Below are 14,671 nucleotides of genomic sequence, written 5' to 3'. Positions count from 1 at the left end.
GTGAGCAGACAGCCTCATCTTCTTCCCAAGAATGGCTGATGGGTTTGAATCGTTGGCCTTAGGAACCATTGACCTTAGGTGAGCAGACAGATGTGTAGCCCATGACACTACCCTTGGAAATGACAGGAGTTAAACCGACATTTACAGGGTCAGGACTCCAGACATTTAGAAGCCATCTCAAAACTAGGTGTCTTACTTTTTTTCCAATGATCCTCGGGGTGAGGTGTGTTTTTTCCGCCTAAAAACAAAAAAAACTTATTTGGCTAGAGAATCATTAGTTCTGGGGATAAATTTGCTTTTCTGGCTAGACTCTTAAGATCTTTAGGGCTAAATAGCATTAAACTCGGCCTTAATATTCACCTGTCAGTCTCTTTAAACAAACAAGTGGAATAATTGGGTTGCTAGATCATTCCAAGTCACATAAGAGCATTTTCTTCAGCGTTCATGTTTCCCAAATCCATAAGGAAATTGGGGGAGGGGACGCTAACAGCCACGTGGCTATGACATGGTAAGAAACGAATAGTAAGTAGGTTTAACGGCAGGCGTGGGTGTTGAAGGTTGTACTTGACTCTGGCATGGCATCAAGAGAGCCCTGGAAAAACCTACAGGGTCTTGGGGAAAGGATTTCCAAGAAGAGGTCTGGGGCCTCCCCCTCCCAGTGCTAAGAAGGTAGCTAAACAATTCTAAATGCTCAATGATCTTAAGACAGGTGCTAGCCCATTGGGCCGTGTGGAGAACTCCAGATGCTCTCAGTAGCACTTGGGGAGACTCCGCAGGCAGTGTGGGGCCATTGCTCATCTTGTCTGAATCCTTCTGGACCATCCCGGCCCAAGAGTTGGCAGAAGCAAGATGACTCGACCTGAGGCCTCGCAGAACCTCCTGGGCAGGTGGGCCCAGAGGTAAGGTGGCAAGAACGCACGATCCAGGCGGAAAGTTCAGTTCTCCACTTTATTAAAGCTAGTCCACCTGCTCGTGGTGGCAGGGCAGAGCAGCTGGGCCCACAAGGGGTCATGAAGGGCATACACTCCAGGCTGCCAGGAGGGAAAAGAGCAGGGCCAGGCCTGAGGTCCACATGCCCCCGGCCCGCCTTCCACATGGCCCTAGCTGAGGCGTCTGTCCCACTGGCAGAAACAGGTCTCAACAAAAGAGCAAGGTGTGCCCCGAGGCAGAAAGGGCAATCACTGCCCACCGCCCCCACTGCTTCCTTGACCCCTGCCCTCTTCGCCAACCACCCACACCGCAATCTCACCCAGTCCGGCTATGCTTACCACCACCACCCAGGCCCGCTCCCACCCACCACTACTGAGCCTCCTCCCCGCCCCCAGCCCCTGTAGCCTGGCTGCTGCCTCTGCCCCCAGGTCCTGTCTACACTAAAACGGAAGGAACTGTCTAACAGGGAATGGCCTTGCTCCAGTTGTGTTCTACTCCTCCAAAGCTTGGAGGGAGGGGTCTGGTGGGGTTCCCAGCGCCTGTTCAGCGGGTGGGACGTCCCCACGTAGCTGGAGGTTCCGTTTGGTTATGGCCCATGGACTCAGGCCACACCAGGAGGCATAAGCTGCCTGGTAGCTCGGTCCTCTACTTGTAAGATGGGCATCTAAACAGGAGCGCCAGGAAAGCAGAGTGCAGGGCACCTGCCAAGGTCATGGGACCCTAATTATGGGGAGTGGGGAAAGATGAGGTGATCAGCCTCAGCTCTTTCTGCAGGGGTCACCCCCGATCAGCACCTGGCTGACCCCAGGGCCCAAGTGGCGGCATGAGGAGTGACCACCTCCTCTGCAGCACCTGCATCCCATCTACCCGAGCCCACCAATTTGGTTTCTGGCATGTGCTCCTCCCACCACACTGAAATAGAAGACTCCCAGTGGACAGTGACCATAGAAGCTCGCCTAGCCCCGCCTCTGCGCCACCCCCAACCCCGACTAGAGGGGAAGAATGAGCCGTGGGGACCTGCTGGGCTTCCGCCAGCCCTGCTGTTCAGAACGTTTCCCCATGCCCTCAAACGACCATCATCCAAACCCACTGGGGCCCCAGATGTCAGCTCTGCCCTCAACCACCCCATAGTGCCCTCCTCGCATGGGTGTTCCTTCCCCGCTGGAAAGCCCATAAGTCACCTGGCTGCCCACTTCGATGGGGTAAAAACACCACCGCCCACCATGCCCTCTAGGGCCCTTGGCACAGCCCTGGGGAAGCCACCCCCTTGCCCTTCCCTCCTGCACCCACTGCTCCTCTCTCTCCTGGAGCCATCCCTTGCCGCTGTGCCACCTCAGGCGTCCCAGCCTCTTCGGGGACCACGGCGGTATTTAGCCCAAGGCTGTGGAGTAGGGACCGAGGGGAAGGCACCCAGGACTGGGCACTCAGAGCCCTCGCCCCGCGGGTGTGCCTAGTCGGCCTGCGGCCCCTCACAGGGTGGTCTCTTCATAGGCGGCCGAGGGCCCGGGGAAGGCAGCCGGCGACTCAGAGCCGAAGCTAGTGCCGCCAGCGAACTCCCGCAAGGCACCCCCACGCTCCCCGGCACCCGTGCTCGGCCCCGCCCCGAGGCCCTTGGCGCGCACCTCGGCCTTCGGTGCAGGCGGCTGGCCCGGGGTGGCGGTCACACCGCGGTGCGTCTTCATGTGCGTGAGCAGGTGCGAGCTCTGCGAGAAGCGGCGGCCGCAGTGCCCGCACGCGTAGGGCCGCTCGCCGGTGTGCGTGCGCTGGTGTGTGACCAGCACGGAGCGCTGCGAGAAGCGCTTGCCGCACTCGGGGCACGGGAAGGGCCGCTCGCCCGTGTGGCCGCGCCGGTGCTTGGCCAGGTTGGAGCGCTGCGCGAAGCCGCGACCACAGTCCGCACAGCGGAAGGGCTTCTCGCCGGTGTGCGTGCGGCGGTGCCGCTTGAAGTCCGAGCTGTGGCCGAAGCCCTTGCCACAGTCCGGGCAGCGGTGCGGCTTCTCCTCGGCGTGCGCCCACTGGTGCCGCGTCAGCGCCGCGCTCTGCCCGAAGCGCCGTCCACACTCGCCGCAGGCGTAGGGTCGCTCACCGGTGTGCGCGCGGCCGTGCGCCGTCAGGTGCGCGCGGCGGCTGAAGCCCGCGCCACACACGCCGCACACAAAGGGCTTCTCCCCCGTGTGACCGCGCACGTGCGCGGCCAGGTGCGAGCCGCGGGCAAAGCGCGCACCGCACTCGGGGCACGGGAAGGGTCGCTCGCCCGTGTGCGTGCGCCGGTGGCGCGCCAGGTGAGAGCCATATACGAAGCTCTTGCCGCAGTCGGCGCAGCGGTGTGGCCGCTCCCCTGCGTGGTAGCGTTGGTGCTTGGCCAGGGCCGCACGGCGCCCAAATGTCTTGCCACAATCAGAGCAGATCCACGGGCTCTCGTCCTCCGGCAGAGCGGCCGGCGCAGGTTCAGCCAGGAGTCCCCCAACCGCTGGCCCGAAGGCACGCAGACCACCACTATCCCCCGGGCCACTGCCGCCTCCGAAAGGGTCACAGGCCAACCCCGCGCCTTCCACCAGTGACAGTGGGTCGCCCAGGGGACCCGGCAGGGCACGTGCGTCGGCTGGCAGCCTCTCTCTGAAGTCCGGGAGACCCAGCATTGGAAAACCGTCGGGGTGCATCCAGGACTTGGGGTGCATGGGGAAGGGGAAGCTGAGCGGGCGGGAGGACGGGCCTTCGCCGTCACCCAGGCCATTCCCCAACTCTAGGCCCTGCCGCATTGGCTCCGTGACCTCCTTGCGCACGGGGCTGGTCGGTATCTCGGGTGTCTCACTGTCCTCTCCATCCCTGCTGGCCTCGTTGGCCTCGGATTCCTCCAGCTCGGGCTCAGGCTCGGGTTCGGGCTCCGCCTCAGGATCCTTTGGTCCCGGGGGCCCAGCTGTGTCACCGGGCTCCGGCCTGGGCCCATCAGTCCCAGGCTCTGTGCAGCCCCCACTGCGCCGGTGGCGCTGGAAGTCCGCGCGGAGACGGAAGGTCTGGCCACAGTCGGAGCAGCAGTGCGGCCGGTCGGCGGTGTGGACGGCCTGGTGGCGTGCCAGCGCCGAGCTCTGGCTGAAGCTGCGGCCACAGTGCGGGCAAGGGTAGGGCCGCTCGCCGGTGTGCGTGCGCTGGTGCGTGACCAGGTAGGAGCGGCGGCCGAAGCCTGCGCCGCAGAAGGCGCAGCGATAAGGCCGCTCACCTGTGTGGATGCGGCGGTGCGTCACCAGGTGCGACTTGTACACGAAGCGCTTGCCGCAGTCTGGGCACGGGAAGGGCTTCTCACCGGTGTGCGTGCGCTGGTGGATGGCCAGGTGCGAGCGGTACACGAAGCCCTTGCCGCACTCGTCGCAGCCGAAGGGCTTCACCGGGGCGTGGTAGCGCTGGTGCTTGGCCAGCCGGGAGCGGTGCGGGAACATCTTGCCGCACACATCACACGTGGCCTCGGTCTCCCCAGCCGGCGCCGCCAGGGCAGCCGGGAAGGTCCAGGGTTCCAGTAGGCTTGCATCCGACTCCTGGTCTTCCAGGAAGGGCTTCGCCTCAGTTCCATCCGCCAAGATCCTGAGGTCACCTGAGTCAGGCACCCACCCCTCCAGGGTCTGCACCGAATCAGAGTCATCAGGGCCCCATCTCCCGGGCACATCCCCCACACCGTAGGCCGCCGACCACACCCCAGGGGGCTCGTTCTCCTCCTCGGCCATCTCCGCCAGGAAGTCCTCATCGTCGTCCTCCTCCTCATGATCCTCCATGTCGTCAGTCCAGTACCAGGCCCCTGAGGAGACAAGGGCGGGGCCAGAGAAGAGGTGTGAGGAGTGACTGGGAGGTCCCAGCACTAAGTCTCCCCTGTAGTAACGCTGAGTGCACCTCCAACCCCCTAGCAGGCAAGTATACCACTGGAAGTGGCCTCTCCTTGTGGGCTACACATACAGGCCCCCAGGTCCCTCCTCACCCAGCACCAGGTTTGTATGATCAGAGCTCTCCCAAGCTCGGGGAGACGGTACACCCCAAGGGTGGGGATTTTACTTCTAGACCAGTTCTCAACCTGTGGGTCTTGAACCCTTTGGGAATCCAACGACCCTTTCACAGGGGTCTCCCGATTCATAACAGTAGCAAGATTACAGTTATGAAGTAGCAATGAAAATAATTTTATGGTGGGGAGGGGGGGGGGTCACCACAACAGAAATAACTATATGAAAGGGTCAAAGCATTAGGAAGGTTGAGAACCACTGCTCTAGACTCTGAGGAGGGTCAGCAGTTCAAAACCACCAGATGCTCCCCCAGAAAGAGATGAGGGTTTCTACTCCAGTAAAGGCTGACAGGCAGAAACCCAGCAGGGCAGTTCTACCCTGTGAATCAGAATTGACCCCAGGACAATGAATTTGTGGTTTTTGTTTTTTGTAACAATGGTCTCTCTTGGAGCCCTGGTGGTACGAGTGGTTAAGGTGCTCAGCTGCTAACTGAAAGGTCAACAGTTCAAATCCATTGGCAGGCCTGTAGGAGGAACAGCCTGGCGACCTGCTTCTGTAAAGACCACAGCCTGGAAAACCCTATGGGACAGAATTTCTTGGACGTGGGGTGGCTGTGAGTTGGAATGGACTCGGAGTCCTGGTGGGGCCGCCAGTGAAGGAGCTGGGATGCTAATCGAGAGGTCAGTGAAGTCTGTCTACCCAGAGGACCTCGGATGAAAGGCCTGGTGACATACTTCACCAAACTCAACCACCAAAAACCGTACGGAGCAGGATTCGAGTCGACTCCACTATACTCCGTTCTTTTTGTAAAGTTCCCTAGTACTCTTCAGGGAGCCCTGGTGGCAAGCGGGTTTTGCACTGGGCTGCTAACCGCAAGGTCAGCATTTCAAAACCACCAACTGCGCAGAGAGAGAACAGTGAGGCTTTCTGCTCCCATCAAGATGAACAGCCCCGGAAACCCACAGAGACAGTTTGACTCTGTCCTGTACGGTCCCCATGAGTCAGAACTGACTCAACGGCAGTGTTTTACTGCATGTTGAAGGGCAGGGCAGTGAAACCCCCAACGGCATGAGTGACACAGCGGCTGGAACGCTGGGCTCCTACATGCCACGCAACAAGAGCAAGGCTGGCACAGGACTGGGCAGTGTCTTCTACTGTATGTGGGGCCACTGTGAGTCAGCACCTCATACCAACAAGCAAAGCACTTTACACGGAGCCCTAGTGGTGCAACAGTTAAGTGCTCCACTGAAAGGTTGGCGGTTCAAACCGCCTGTGGTTCCGTGGAAGGAAGGTCCTGCCAGACTGCTCTTGTGAAAATTACAGGTTGCAGAACCCTGGGAGGTGGGGTGGGGTGGGGTGGGGTGGAGGTGGAGGGAGGGTGTCCTGCCCTGTTCTACAGGCAGGGATGCTTCCCACAGGAATTAGCTCAACGGCACACAAGAACTTTCCGGTCCCAGGGCCTCAGTGGGGCTAGGAGCAAGGGTCCTAAACCAAATCACAGCGGCAGACATTTTGGGGGGCAGTGAGCCTGGCTTCCAGGGAGAGCCTGTGGCACCTCCAGATCATGGCCCTGTATGACAGCAGCAGTGTGCGCCTCTCTGCTGGGGCTCACCTGTGTACACGCCGGTAACAATGTCTCCCTCCTCTGGACGGGGGCTGTCCGGGACCCACGGCTCTTCCCCTTGTTCCAGGCGGGAAATCAGATCCGGCTTGGGGACGGGGTACCCTGCTCCAGAGGAATACAGCTGGAAGCTCAGCACTCACCACCCTCCCCCACAAATTAACCTCCACCTCCTCTGGTTCTCTCCCTGACCCTCCAGGAAAGCCCACCTTCTCTCCTCTTTCAGTGCTGACCAGCATGCTCCTAGGCTGCCCTGGTGGGGAGGGGGCTAGCTCTGACTGTTCCCGGAAGCCCCCCTCTCCCACAGCCATACCCGGCAGCCCTGCCCTGTGAGCAGGAGGCCTCCCTACCCAGTGAGACCAGGAGGCCATAGTTCTCCTGCATGACGTCCCTGTAGAGGTCCCGCTGGCCCTTCTCCAGCCTGTCCCACTCCTCCAGTGAGAAGTATACAGCCACGTCCTCAAAGGTCACCAGTCCCTGAAATAGAGTCCAGGAGACTGCTCTTGGTGGCCCCACGAGGTACACAGAGCAGCACTGTGGGCCCACCTCCCGGGGGACACCCCAACCACCCACTGAGTTTCTTGGGCCTTCCCACCAGCCCAGCTCCAAGGAACTCAGGCTCTGGGAGGTGACAGCACAGCCTGGCAATCATGCTGAAGTCGACAGCACCAGAAGGTCCCGGCCTGCAGTGGGGCCTCCCCTGTCCTCCTGCTCCAGCTGGGATGAAGCACATGCTGTGGTCACGTGGGCCGAATGACGGCCCACCCATTGGGGTGGACAAGTGGTGCTGACTAAACCAAGGGTGGGCTCTGGTGGGCAGCCCCTCTGCGGGTGAGGCAAGCCATCCTGGGCAGGCGGGAACCAGCCCAGACCGCAGGGCAGGGCCAGGTCCTGGGAAGGCAGAGGGCACAGCCCATTGCTACAGGGCTCCAGCCCCCAGCAGTCTGTGCTGCTAGATGGACCCCCGGGGCAGCAAAAGCAGGGCCACCCAGGGACCCTGCCCGAGAGGGGACCACTCACCTGCGACCCAGCTGTTAGGAAATCATTCTCTGCCTCTTCCTCCTCGTCTTCTTCCTCCTCATCCTCGTCTTCTTCCTCCTCATCCTCGTCTTCTTCCTCCTCCTCCAGGGTCTCATCATCCTCAGAAAGGGCTGGAGCCCGGTGGGTTGGAAGGGCTGAGGGGAGAAGAGAGGTCTCTTAGGACCCCTCTGGCATCTGGCCTCCCACGCTGCCTGTCGGGAAGCTCCAGACTGCTCCCTGACCCCACACCGGGCCCTGGGTTCTGGCCTCAGCGTCTTACCCTTTTCTTGAAGGCCCGAGGGCTGGGCTTTCCTGCTTCTGCTCAGCAGCTCCTGGGGCCCCGCCACTGGGCTCTGCACCTCGACCACCACTTCTTCCACCTCTGCCTCTGCCTCTTCTTCCTCTTCTATCACTATTTCTTCTTCTTCCTCCTCCTCCTCCTCATCATCATCCATCTCCTCTGCCTGGTCAGGGCGGCATTCAGCCACATCCTCCGCCCTCTCCAGCTGGCCGGCTGGAGCATCAGGCGTTGTGTGCAGGGCTGCCATTGTGTGGTCTGGAACAGAGAGGCACTGGCTATCACCCCACACACAGGGGGGGCCTCCTTGGGGAGCCTGTAGGCTTGACTCCCATTAGGGTTAGGGTTAGGCCAGGCCTGATCCTATCCCTGACTCCTGCTCCCTTCCAACAAGAACGTGAAGCATTCTCTCGGGAGGTCAGGAGCATCCACCGAGGCCTTTCTCACCATGCCCCCCAGACAGCATCGGGTCGCAGCAACGTACCTGGCCACTTCTTGGAGTGAGGCTGGGCTGTGAGGAGCGGCCCTGCACTAGGCAGACACTCACTGGGCATCCACAAGCTGAAGCAGCGGCAGGCACACCAGGTGGGGACAGGACAAGACACGACAGGTGTCCCAGTTTCTTCAGGTCAAAGATCAGCCCAGGGTTCTTAAGGGTAGCTGACGGACACTGACATCAGCAAGTCAGGCTCCTCCCTGCAAGACCCAGGGGAGGGAAAAAGCAGGTACGTGAATTTGCTTCCAAGATCCCTCATGAGCCTCCCTGTGGACGGGGACAGCGAAGAGATGCTGGCAGACTGCAGGCAAAGGGATACCAGGCCCACGGCCTGCCCATTGCCAGCGCCTGTGGCACATCGGAGAGCAGGGCAGGGCCATAGTTGGACTGTGATCCGCAAAGTTCTCAGTTTACAGCCATCAGCTGCTCCTCAGGAGAAAGAAGGGGCTTTCTACTCCCGTAAAGGGTTAGAGCAGGGGTCCTCAAACTACGGCCCACGGGCCACATGCAGCCCGCCGAGGACATTTATCCAGCCCGCCGGGTGTTTCTGCCCCATTTGTTTTTTACTTCAAAATAAGATATGTGCAGTGTGCATAGGAATTTGTACATAGGGTTTTGTTAAACTATAGTCCGGCCCTCCAATGGGTCTGAGGAACAGTGAACTGGCTCCCTGTTTAAAAAGTTTGAGGACCCCTGGGTTAGAGACTCAGGAACTCACAGGGGCAGTTCCACTCTGTCATACAGGCACACCAGGAGTCGGCATCAATTTATGGCAACAGAGTTTCTGTGGTTCCTTAAATGTAAGCATGCCCCTCACCAAGCACCTGCCCCCTCAGCATCTCCTACCGGAGCGAGGCCACTGCCAAAGGGACCAAGCCCAGCCATTGATTCGGACTCCACAGGGTTTCCAACAAGAAGCGTTAGAGAGCCTGACCCTCCAGTCACCTCTCGTGTATGTGCAAGAGCTGGTCAACGAATCAGGATGGCTGGAGAGGAAGTGATGCCTTTGGATTGCGGGGCTGGCGAAGGAGAGAGGAGGACAGGCCACTGCCACAGAATGAACGGACCCGGCACGGACCCGGCTCAGAATCAGCACAGCCAGATGCTCCTGAGAAGCAAGGATGGCGAGATTTCAACTCAAGCAAACTGTGCACATGGGATCAGGAGAGACCTTTCCCTGGAAGGGGACAGGGTCAGTGGCAAAGAGAAAGATGCTCAGTGAGACCCACGGACCCAGAGGCTACAAGAGAGGGCTCACACATCGCAGTGGTGAGGATGGCCCAGCCCCGGGCGCCGGGATGACCCCTCATCATAATGCTGAGGGGGTTTCTGAGACTGTACATGTTTACTGAGCAGACAGCCTCCTCTCTCTCCCTCAGAGTGATTGGCGGGTTTGAACTACTGGCTTTGTGGAGGAAGCTCAACGTGCGCCAGGTCTCTCAACACACAGAGACACACAGCCTTGGCTCCTGGGGACAAATGTCTGAGTCAGGAAGGATCCGGAACTGTAAACCTCAAGGCCACTCGGATCACCTGGGCCAGCGCCTGGGCTCTGTGTTCAGTGTCTTGGCACAGGAGCCTGCAGGAAGACACTCTGGGTCACAGTGCAGTGGCCTGAGCACAGCCAACTGAAAGCGAGCTGCTGAGACTCCCGCTGAGCCAGCCCATGGCGCAGGGCGAAAGTGAGAGCAAGGGGCAACTGGCTCTGAGGCACTGTGTGCCCCGCTCCAGAACCCTCAAGAATGCCCAGCCAGGTGTCGTCCGGGCCCTGCCCCGTGGTGCTCCACCTGTACCAGACCACAGAGAACCTCGCTATTGATTTCAACCACAGAACACAAAGTGTAAGTACAGCAACTTGAGAGACTTTCAAGGAGCTGATTCCAAGGGCTCAAATAGAAAGAAAATACTTTGAAAATGAGGACGGCAACATATGTACTAATGCTTGATACGATGGATGGATGGATTGTTCTAAGAGCTGTAAAGCCCCCAGGAAATGATTTATTAAAAGGAAAAGTACAGCTATAAACCACTTCACTGTACTACTGCCTCTTAGATCCTAGGAATACGAACAGCGAAATGGTTTTGTCTGAGCTTTCTACTATGTGAATCAACACAACCAGTTACCACATTGCTCGTCATCCAGCAGAGGCCTCTTAGAGCGTTTTTTCCCTCCTTTGCCTTTAATCAAGGTCACCTTAATGTAAGTCCATGTGCTGCTAACCGCAAGGTTGGTGACTGACACCCACCAGCTGCTCCTTGGAGGAGAGATGAGGCTTCTGCTCCAAAGCCTCAGAGAGCTCCCCCTCGGGGGGGGGGGGGGGAGCAGTTCTACTCTGCCCATGGGGTTGCTATGAGCTGGCATCAACTTGATGGCAGTGATTTTGGTTTTGTGTTTTCCCTCGAATTACTCCTTTGTTCTCAAAAAAAAAAAAAAAGGAAAAATCATTGATAAAGGTTTACAAATATTGAGTATCACCATATTGTCACTTAGCCTCCAGGAAGTTTGTCAAAAGCAGCTGAAATGAGGCCAGCAGGAAAATGACAGCGTGTGTTTGCCGTGAATGACCCCATGTGGTTCACAGCCTCGCTGTAATCGGCTCCTTTTGACAGCTCTGGTCGGAGTACGTGAAAAAGTGCAAGGAAACGAATGAGCACGGAGCCTCTTCCCACTGACCCGTGTAAGTCAGGCTGTGACAAATGCTTTTGTGACAACGCCCAGGATACTTTTCATTAAAAGCCTAAAGTTCTGCTGGGACACTGCACCCAAACTTTATAGACAATCGCGTTGGTGTCAGTGTGACAGTGTCAATGGGCACAATCTGCGCACCCCGTGCCCCGAGAGCCCACAAGTGATTCCAGGGCTGGACACACAGGCACCCATCCCACCCATCCCCATCCACATGCCTCCACCCCTCCTCACTGGCTCCAACCCCCACCCTAAATTCAGAGCCACTGAACCCAAAGGTCACCCCAGCCTCTCCAGAAGCTCCCATGGGTCTCCGGGTGTGCAAAGGTGCCTGAAGCGTAGGTATGTTGCCTCCAGGAGGGCGTGGACCTGCCTAGTGCCCAGACACCGACAGCACCCAGCCAAGGCTTCCCAACCATCACCCACCTGGTGCCCACAGGAGTGCCTTTCCCTGGCTGAGCCTCAGGCTTCAGCCTTGACTGAGCCCAGACACCCTGCCAAATCAAGCAATGCCATCTCCTCTCTGACCACCACCCAGGGCAGCCACTTCTGACTCCTGCAGGCGAGGTCACCAGCCCCCAAGACCCAAGAGCTTGTAAGCTCAGCGCCCACCGCCGGGCCTTGGCACAAGCGGCTCCTCTCCCCGAAGCTCGCTGGGCTCTCTTCTCTGCTGATAACGCCCCCTGCGGCCAGTGTCCCTGGACCCTTCCTCCTAGCTCTCACCCGTTGTTTTATAAAAACCCAAACACCCAGTCTGTTGCCATTGAGTTGATTCCAACCTTCAGCAGGCCTCAGGGGGCAGAGAACTGCCTCCTAGGGTTTCCAGGGCCACCCTAAGCACACAGGCGCCTGCTGGGGCAATGGTGAGGCCCTTGCCTGTGAACTGAAAGGCTGGTGGAATGACCCCACACTGCCCTTAGGAGGGAGAGAAATGTGGCAGTCAGCTTTCATCCAGATTCCAAAAAAATCACTGGCATCAAGTTGATACTGACTCAGAGAGACCCTCTAGGACAGGGTAGAACTGCCCCTGTGAGTTTCCAAGACTGTAACTCTCAATGGGACTAGAAAGCCCCATCTTTCTCTTGAGGAGCGGGCTGGTTTAAAACCTCAAAATCACTACACCACCAGGGCACCTCTCCTAAAGATTGCCTCTGGGGCTGTCCTACCCTATCCTACAGGGCTGCTCCGGGTGGTGATGGACTTGCTGGCAGCGGGCTTTGATTTTGGTCTGGGGAAATCTTTATGGAAGCAGACTGCCTCGTCCTTCCACCTCCAGGGAGCAGCTGGAGGGTTCGAACTGCTGACCTCTCTGTTAGCAGCAGGGTGCTTAACTAACACTGTGTCACCAGGACACCTTTGTTGTTTTGTTTTGGACACATAGCTCTGTCTTCTGTTGCCACTCCCCGCAGGAAGGCAGAGGTCCCCTCCCCAGGCAAACACGGCAAACACACTGTCATTGGAGAAACCATTAAGGGCTGGGCTCCTGTTACAGAAGAGAGATTTTGTAATCTCGGCATTTTGGCCCCTCTTCTCGCATCCCAGAACCAGAGAGCCTGGCAGTGTGATGGATTACAACTTGGGCTGCTAACCACAAGGTCAGTGGTTCAAAACTACCAGCCTCTGAAGGGTGGCTTTCTTACTCCTGCCTGTGAAGAACTGTAGTCTTGGAAACCCAGAGGGCCATTCCATGCCACCTTAGAGTCACTATGAGTTTAAGTACTGACTTGATAGCAGTGAGTTTGCTTTTTTGTCGCATCCTCAAAGGGGCCCCGGCTCCCCGAGGAATAGGTAGGTGCTGGGCGACTAACTGAAAGTTCAGTAGTTCCAACCCACAAGTCACTTGGAGGAGAAAAGTGTGGCTGCTGATGTGGCAAAGATTTGGTCTCCAAACCCAACTGCTTAGAGTCAGAATTGACTCAGTGGCAATGGGTGAGTTTTTGCCTGCATCCCAAATTTGTCCTGGTGGCTCCATAGGTTAAGCACATGGCTGTTAATGCAGAGGCCAGCGGTTCCAACACATCAGTGGCCCCGAGGGAGAACGTTGAGGCAGTCTGCTTTGTAAAGATGTACAGCCTTGGCACTCCTCAGGACAGCACTGATGGGGTTACTATGGGGCCACTGTGAGTTGGCATTAACTTGACATGGCAGCAGGATGGGGCGGGTCTTCCAGTCACACCCTCAGGGGCCTGGGTTTCTCCAGCGACCAAGTGTGGGTAGCACAAGCTCCCCGTCCCCAGACTCACATGTTCCCGCTTCTTCCCTACAGTCCACCCAGAATGCACCCACTCCCTTCTCTAGGCAGAAGGCGGCAGGGATCAAGCAAACTGCTCCATCAACATAACCTCAGCTGGCCAGGCCCTCCCAATCTGGGGCCTGCACCTCAGACAGCAGTGCTGCAGATGCTTTCAACTGGGGTGGCCACATGCCCCAGAGGGGAGGCGGGAGGAAGGCAAGGACTGAACCAAGTGGCAAGTTTGAAAACTGAGAAACACTCCACCAAAGTTCCAAGCACTGCAGGCAGGGAACTGGCAGAGGTGTATGGGGAGCCCACAGCCCTAGACTTTCTTTTTTCCTTCTCTTAAGGGGCCCATGGACCTCAAGACCCTCACAGGTCCTGACTTATTGCCCCCATCCCCCCACTACTCTCCTGGGTGAGCTACTGCTTCAGGTTTACCCACAGCAACTCCTTCCCCACACCTACAGCCTGGGAGGGCAACTTACGCTTGCTGAACCAGCCCAATTGCCAACGGCTCCCACCTGCCTGGAACCCCCATTTCCGCCTGCCCATCCCCAAGGCCCGGTGCCATCCACTTTTCGGGATGACTCTGACCAAGGCTGGGATGGGTGTCCCCAGTAGTACCTGCAGCAAAAGCAGCCCACTAGTCTCAGCACAAATGGGAGAGTTCAGAACCGAGGCCACAAAGTCAGAGTGAAGCCCAAGGGGCACCTGGTCAGCAGGGGTTCACCTGCTGCTCTATGCACCCATCTCCTGCCCAGGCAGGTCCCCTGGATGGGTGTGTCGTGGGAACACCGGGTCTACCACCCCCCCCACCCCACCCCGCCCCTCTGGGGATGTAGTGAATGTTCTCCACAGCCCGCCCACCCACCCACCCTGCGGGCCTGGACAGCTCAGGGGCTCCAACCCACCCTGAGTCTGCAGGCCCCTACAGGGTCCGCAAGTGACCAGCCGGGCGGTGGTCTGCAGGCAGGCGGGTCAGGGTCCGCGGGGGATCGGCTGAGGGTCAGTAGGTGGCCAGGTGGGGTGCCGCGAGGCGGCCGGCGGGGTGCCGCGGGAGGCGGGGTCCGCGGGCAGCTGGGCGGGGGTCCGCGTGGGGGTCCCCGGAGCCCACGTCCACCCGCAGGCCCAGGCTGGGCCGCCGCCTCCCCAGGCTCGGTGCCCTCGTGCACCGCGCCCGCTCCCGTCCTGCCGCCCGCACCTGCCGCCGCGCCGCCCGCGCGCTCACTCACCGCGTCGGCCGGGCCGGAGCGCCGCCGGGCGCGGGCTGCGGGCGGGCGTGGGCCCGCGCTACACAAAGTGACGGCCCCGAGCTGCGCGGCGGCGGCGGCGCGTGGGCACCGGAAGTGCCGCCGCTCGGCCCCGCCCCGTCCTCGCCCACGGGGGGGCATTTCCGGTCAC

The 14,671-nt window shown here is 59.1% G+C and overlaps 1 protein-coding gene across 4 annotated transcripts; it reads right to left on the bottom strand.

Moving 5' to 3' along the window:
• Positions 1-1,316: 1,316 nt before the first annotated feature.
• ZNF316 (zinc finger protein 316) lies at positions 1,317-14,629 on the bottom strand. Of its 4 annotated transcripts, none has more exons than XM_075527548.1 (7): positions 14,503-14,629; positions 8,337-8,548; positions 7,835-8,110; positions 7,555-7,709; positions 6,885-7,011; positions 6,526-6,642; positions 1,317-4,717 (listed from the first exon to the last, which is right to left on the bottom strand). In XM_075527548.1, exons 2-7 carry the CDS (start codon positions 8,404-8,406, stop codon positions 2,400-2,402), a joined length of 3,063 nt encoding a protein of 1,020 aa, XP_075383663.1. In that variant the 5' UTR covers positions 8,407-8,548; positions 14,503-14,629; the 3' UTR covers positions 1,317-2,399. The 4 variants fall into 4 exon arrangements, with proteins under 4 accessions (XP_075383663.1, XP_075383667.1, XP_075383665.1 ...); XM_075527552.1 differs by having other exon boundaries at positions 6,526-6,639; XM_075527550.1 differs by lacking the exon at positions 14,503-14,629 and adding an exon at positions 14,182-14,444.
• Between the last annotated feature and the right edge of the window lie 42 nt (positions 14,630-14,671).

This window comes from Tenrec ecaudatus, chromosome 12, assembly GCF_050624435.1.
Source record: "Tenrec ecaudatus isolate mTenEca1 chromosome 12, mTenEca1.hap1, whole genome shotgun sequence".
Classification (NCBI taxonomy): Eukaryota; Metazoa; Chordata; class Mammalia; order Afrosoricida; family Tenrecidae; genus Tenrec; species Tenrec ecaudatus.
Note: the sequence above shows the minus strand (reverse complement) of the source record. Positions and strands in the feature narration are given on the sequence as shown.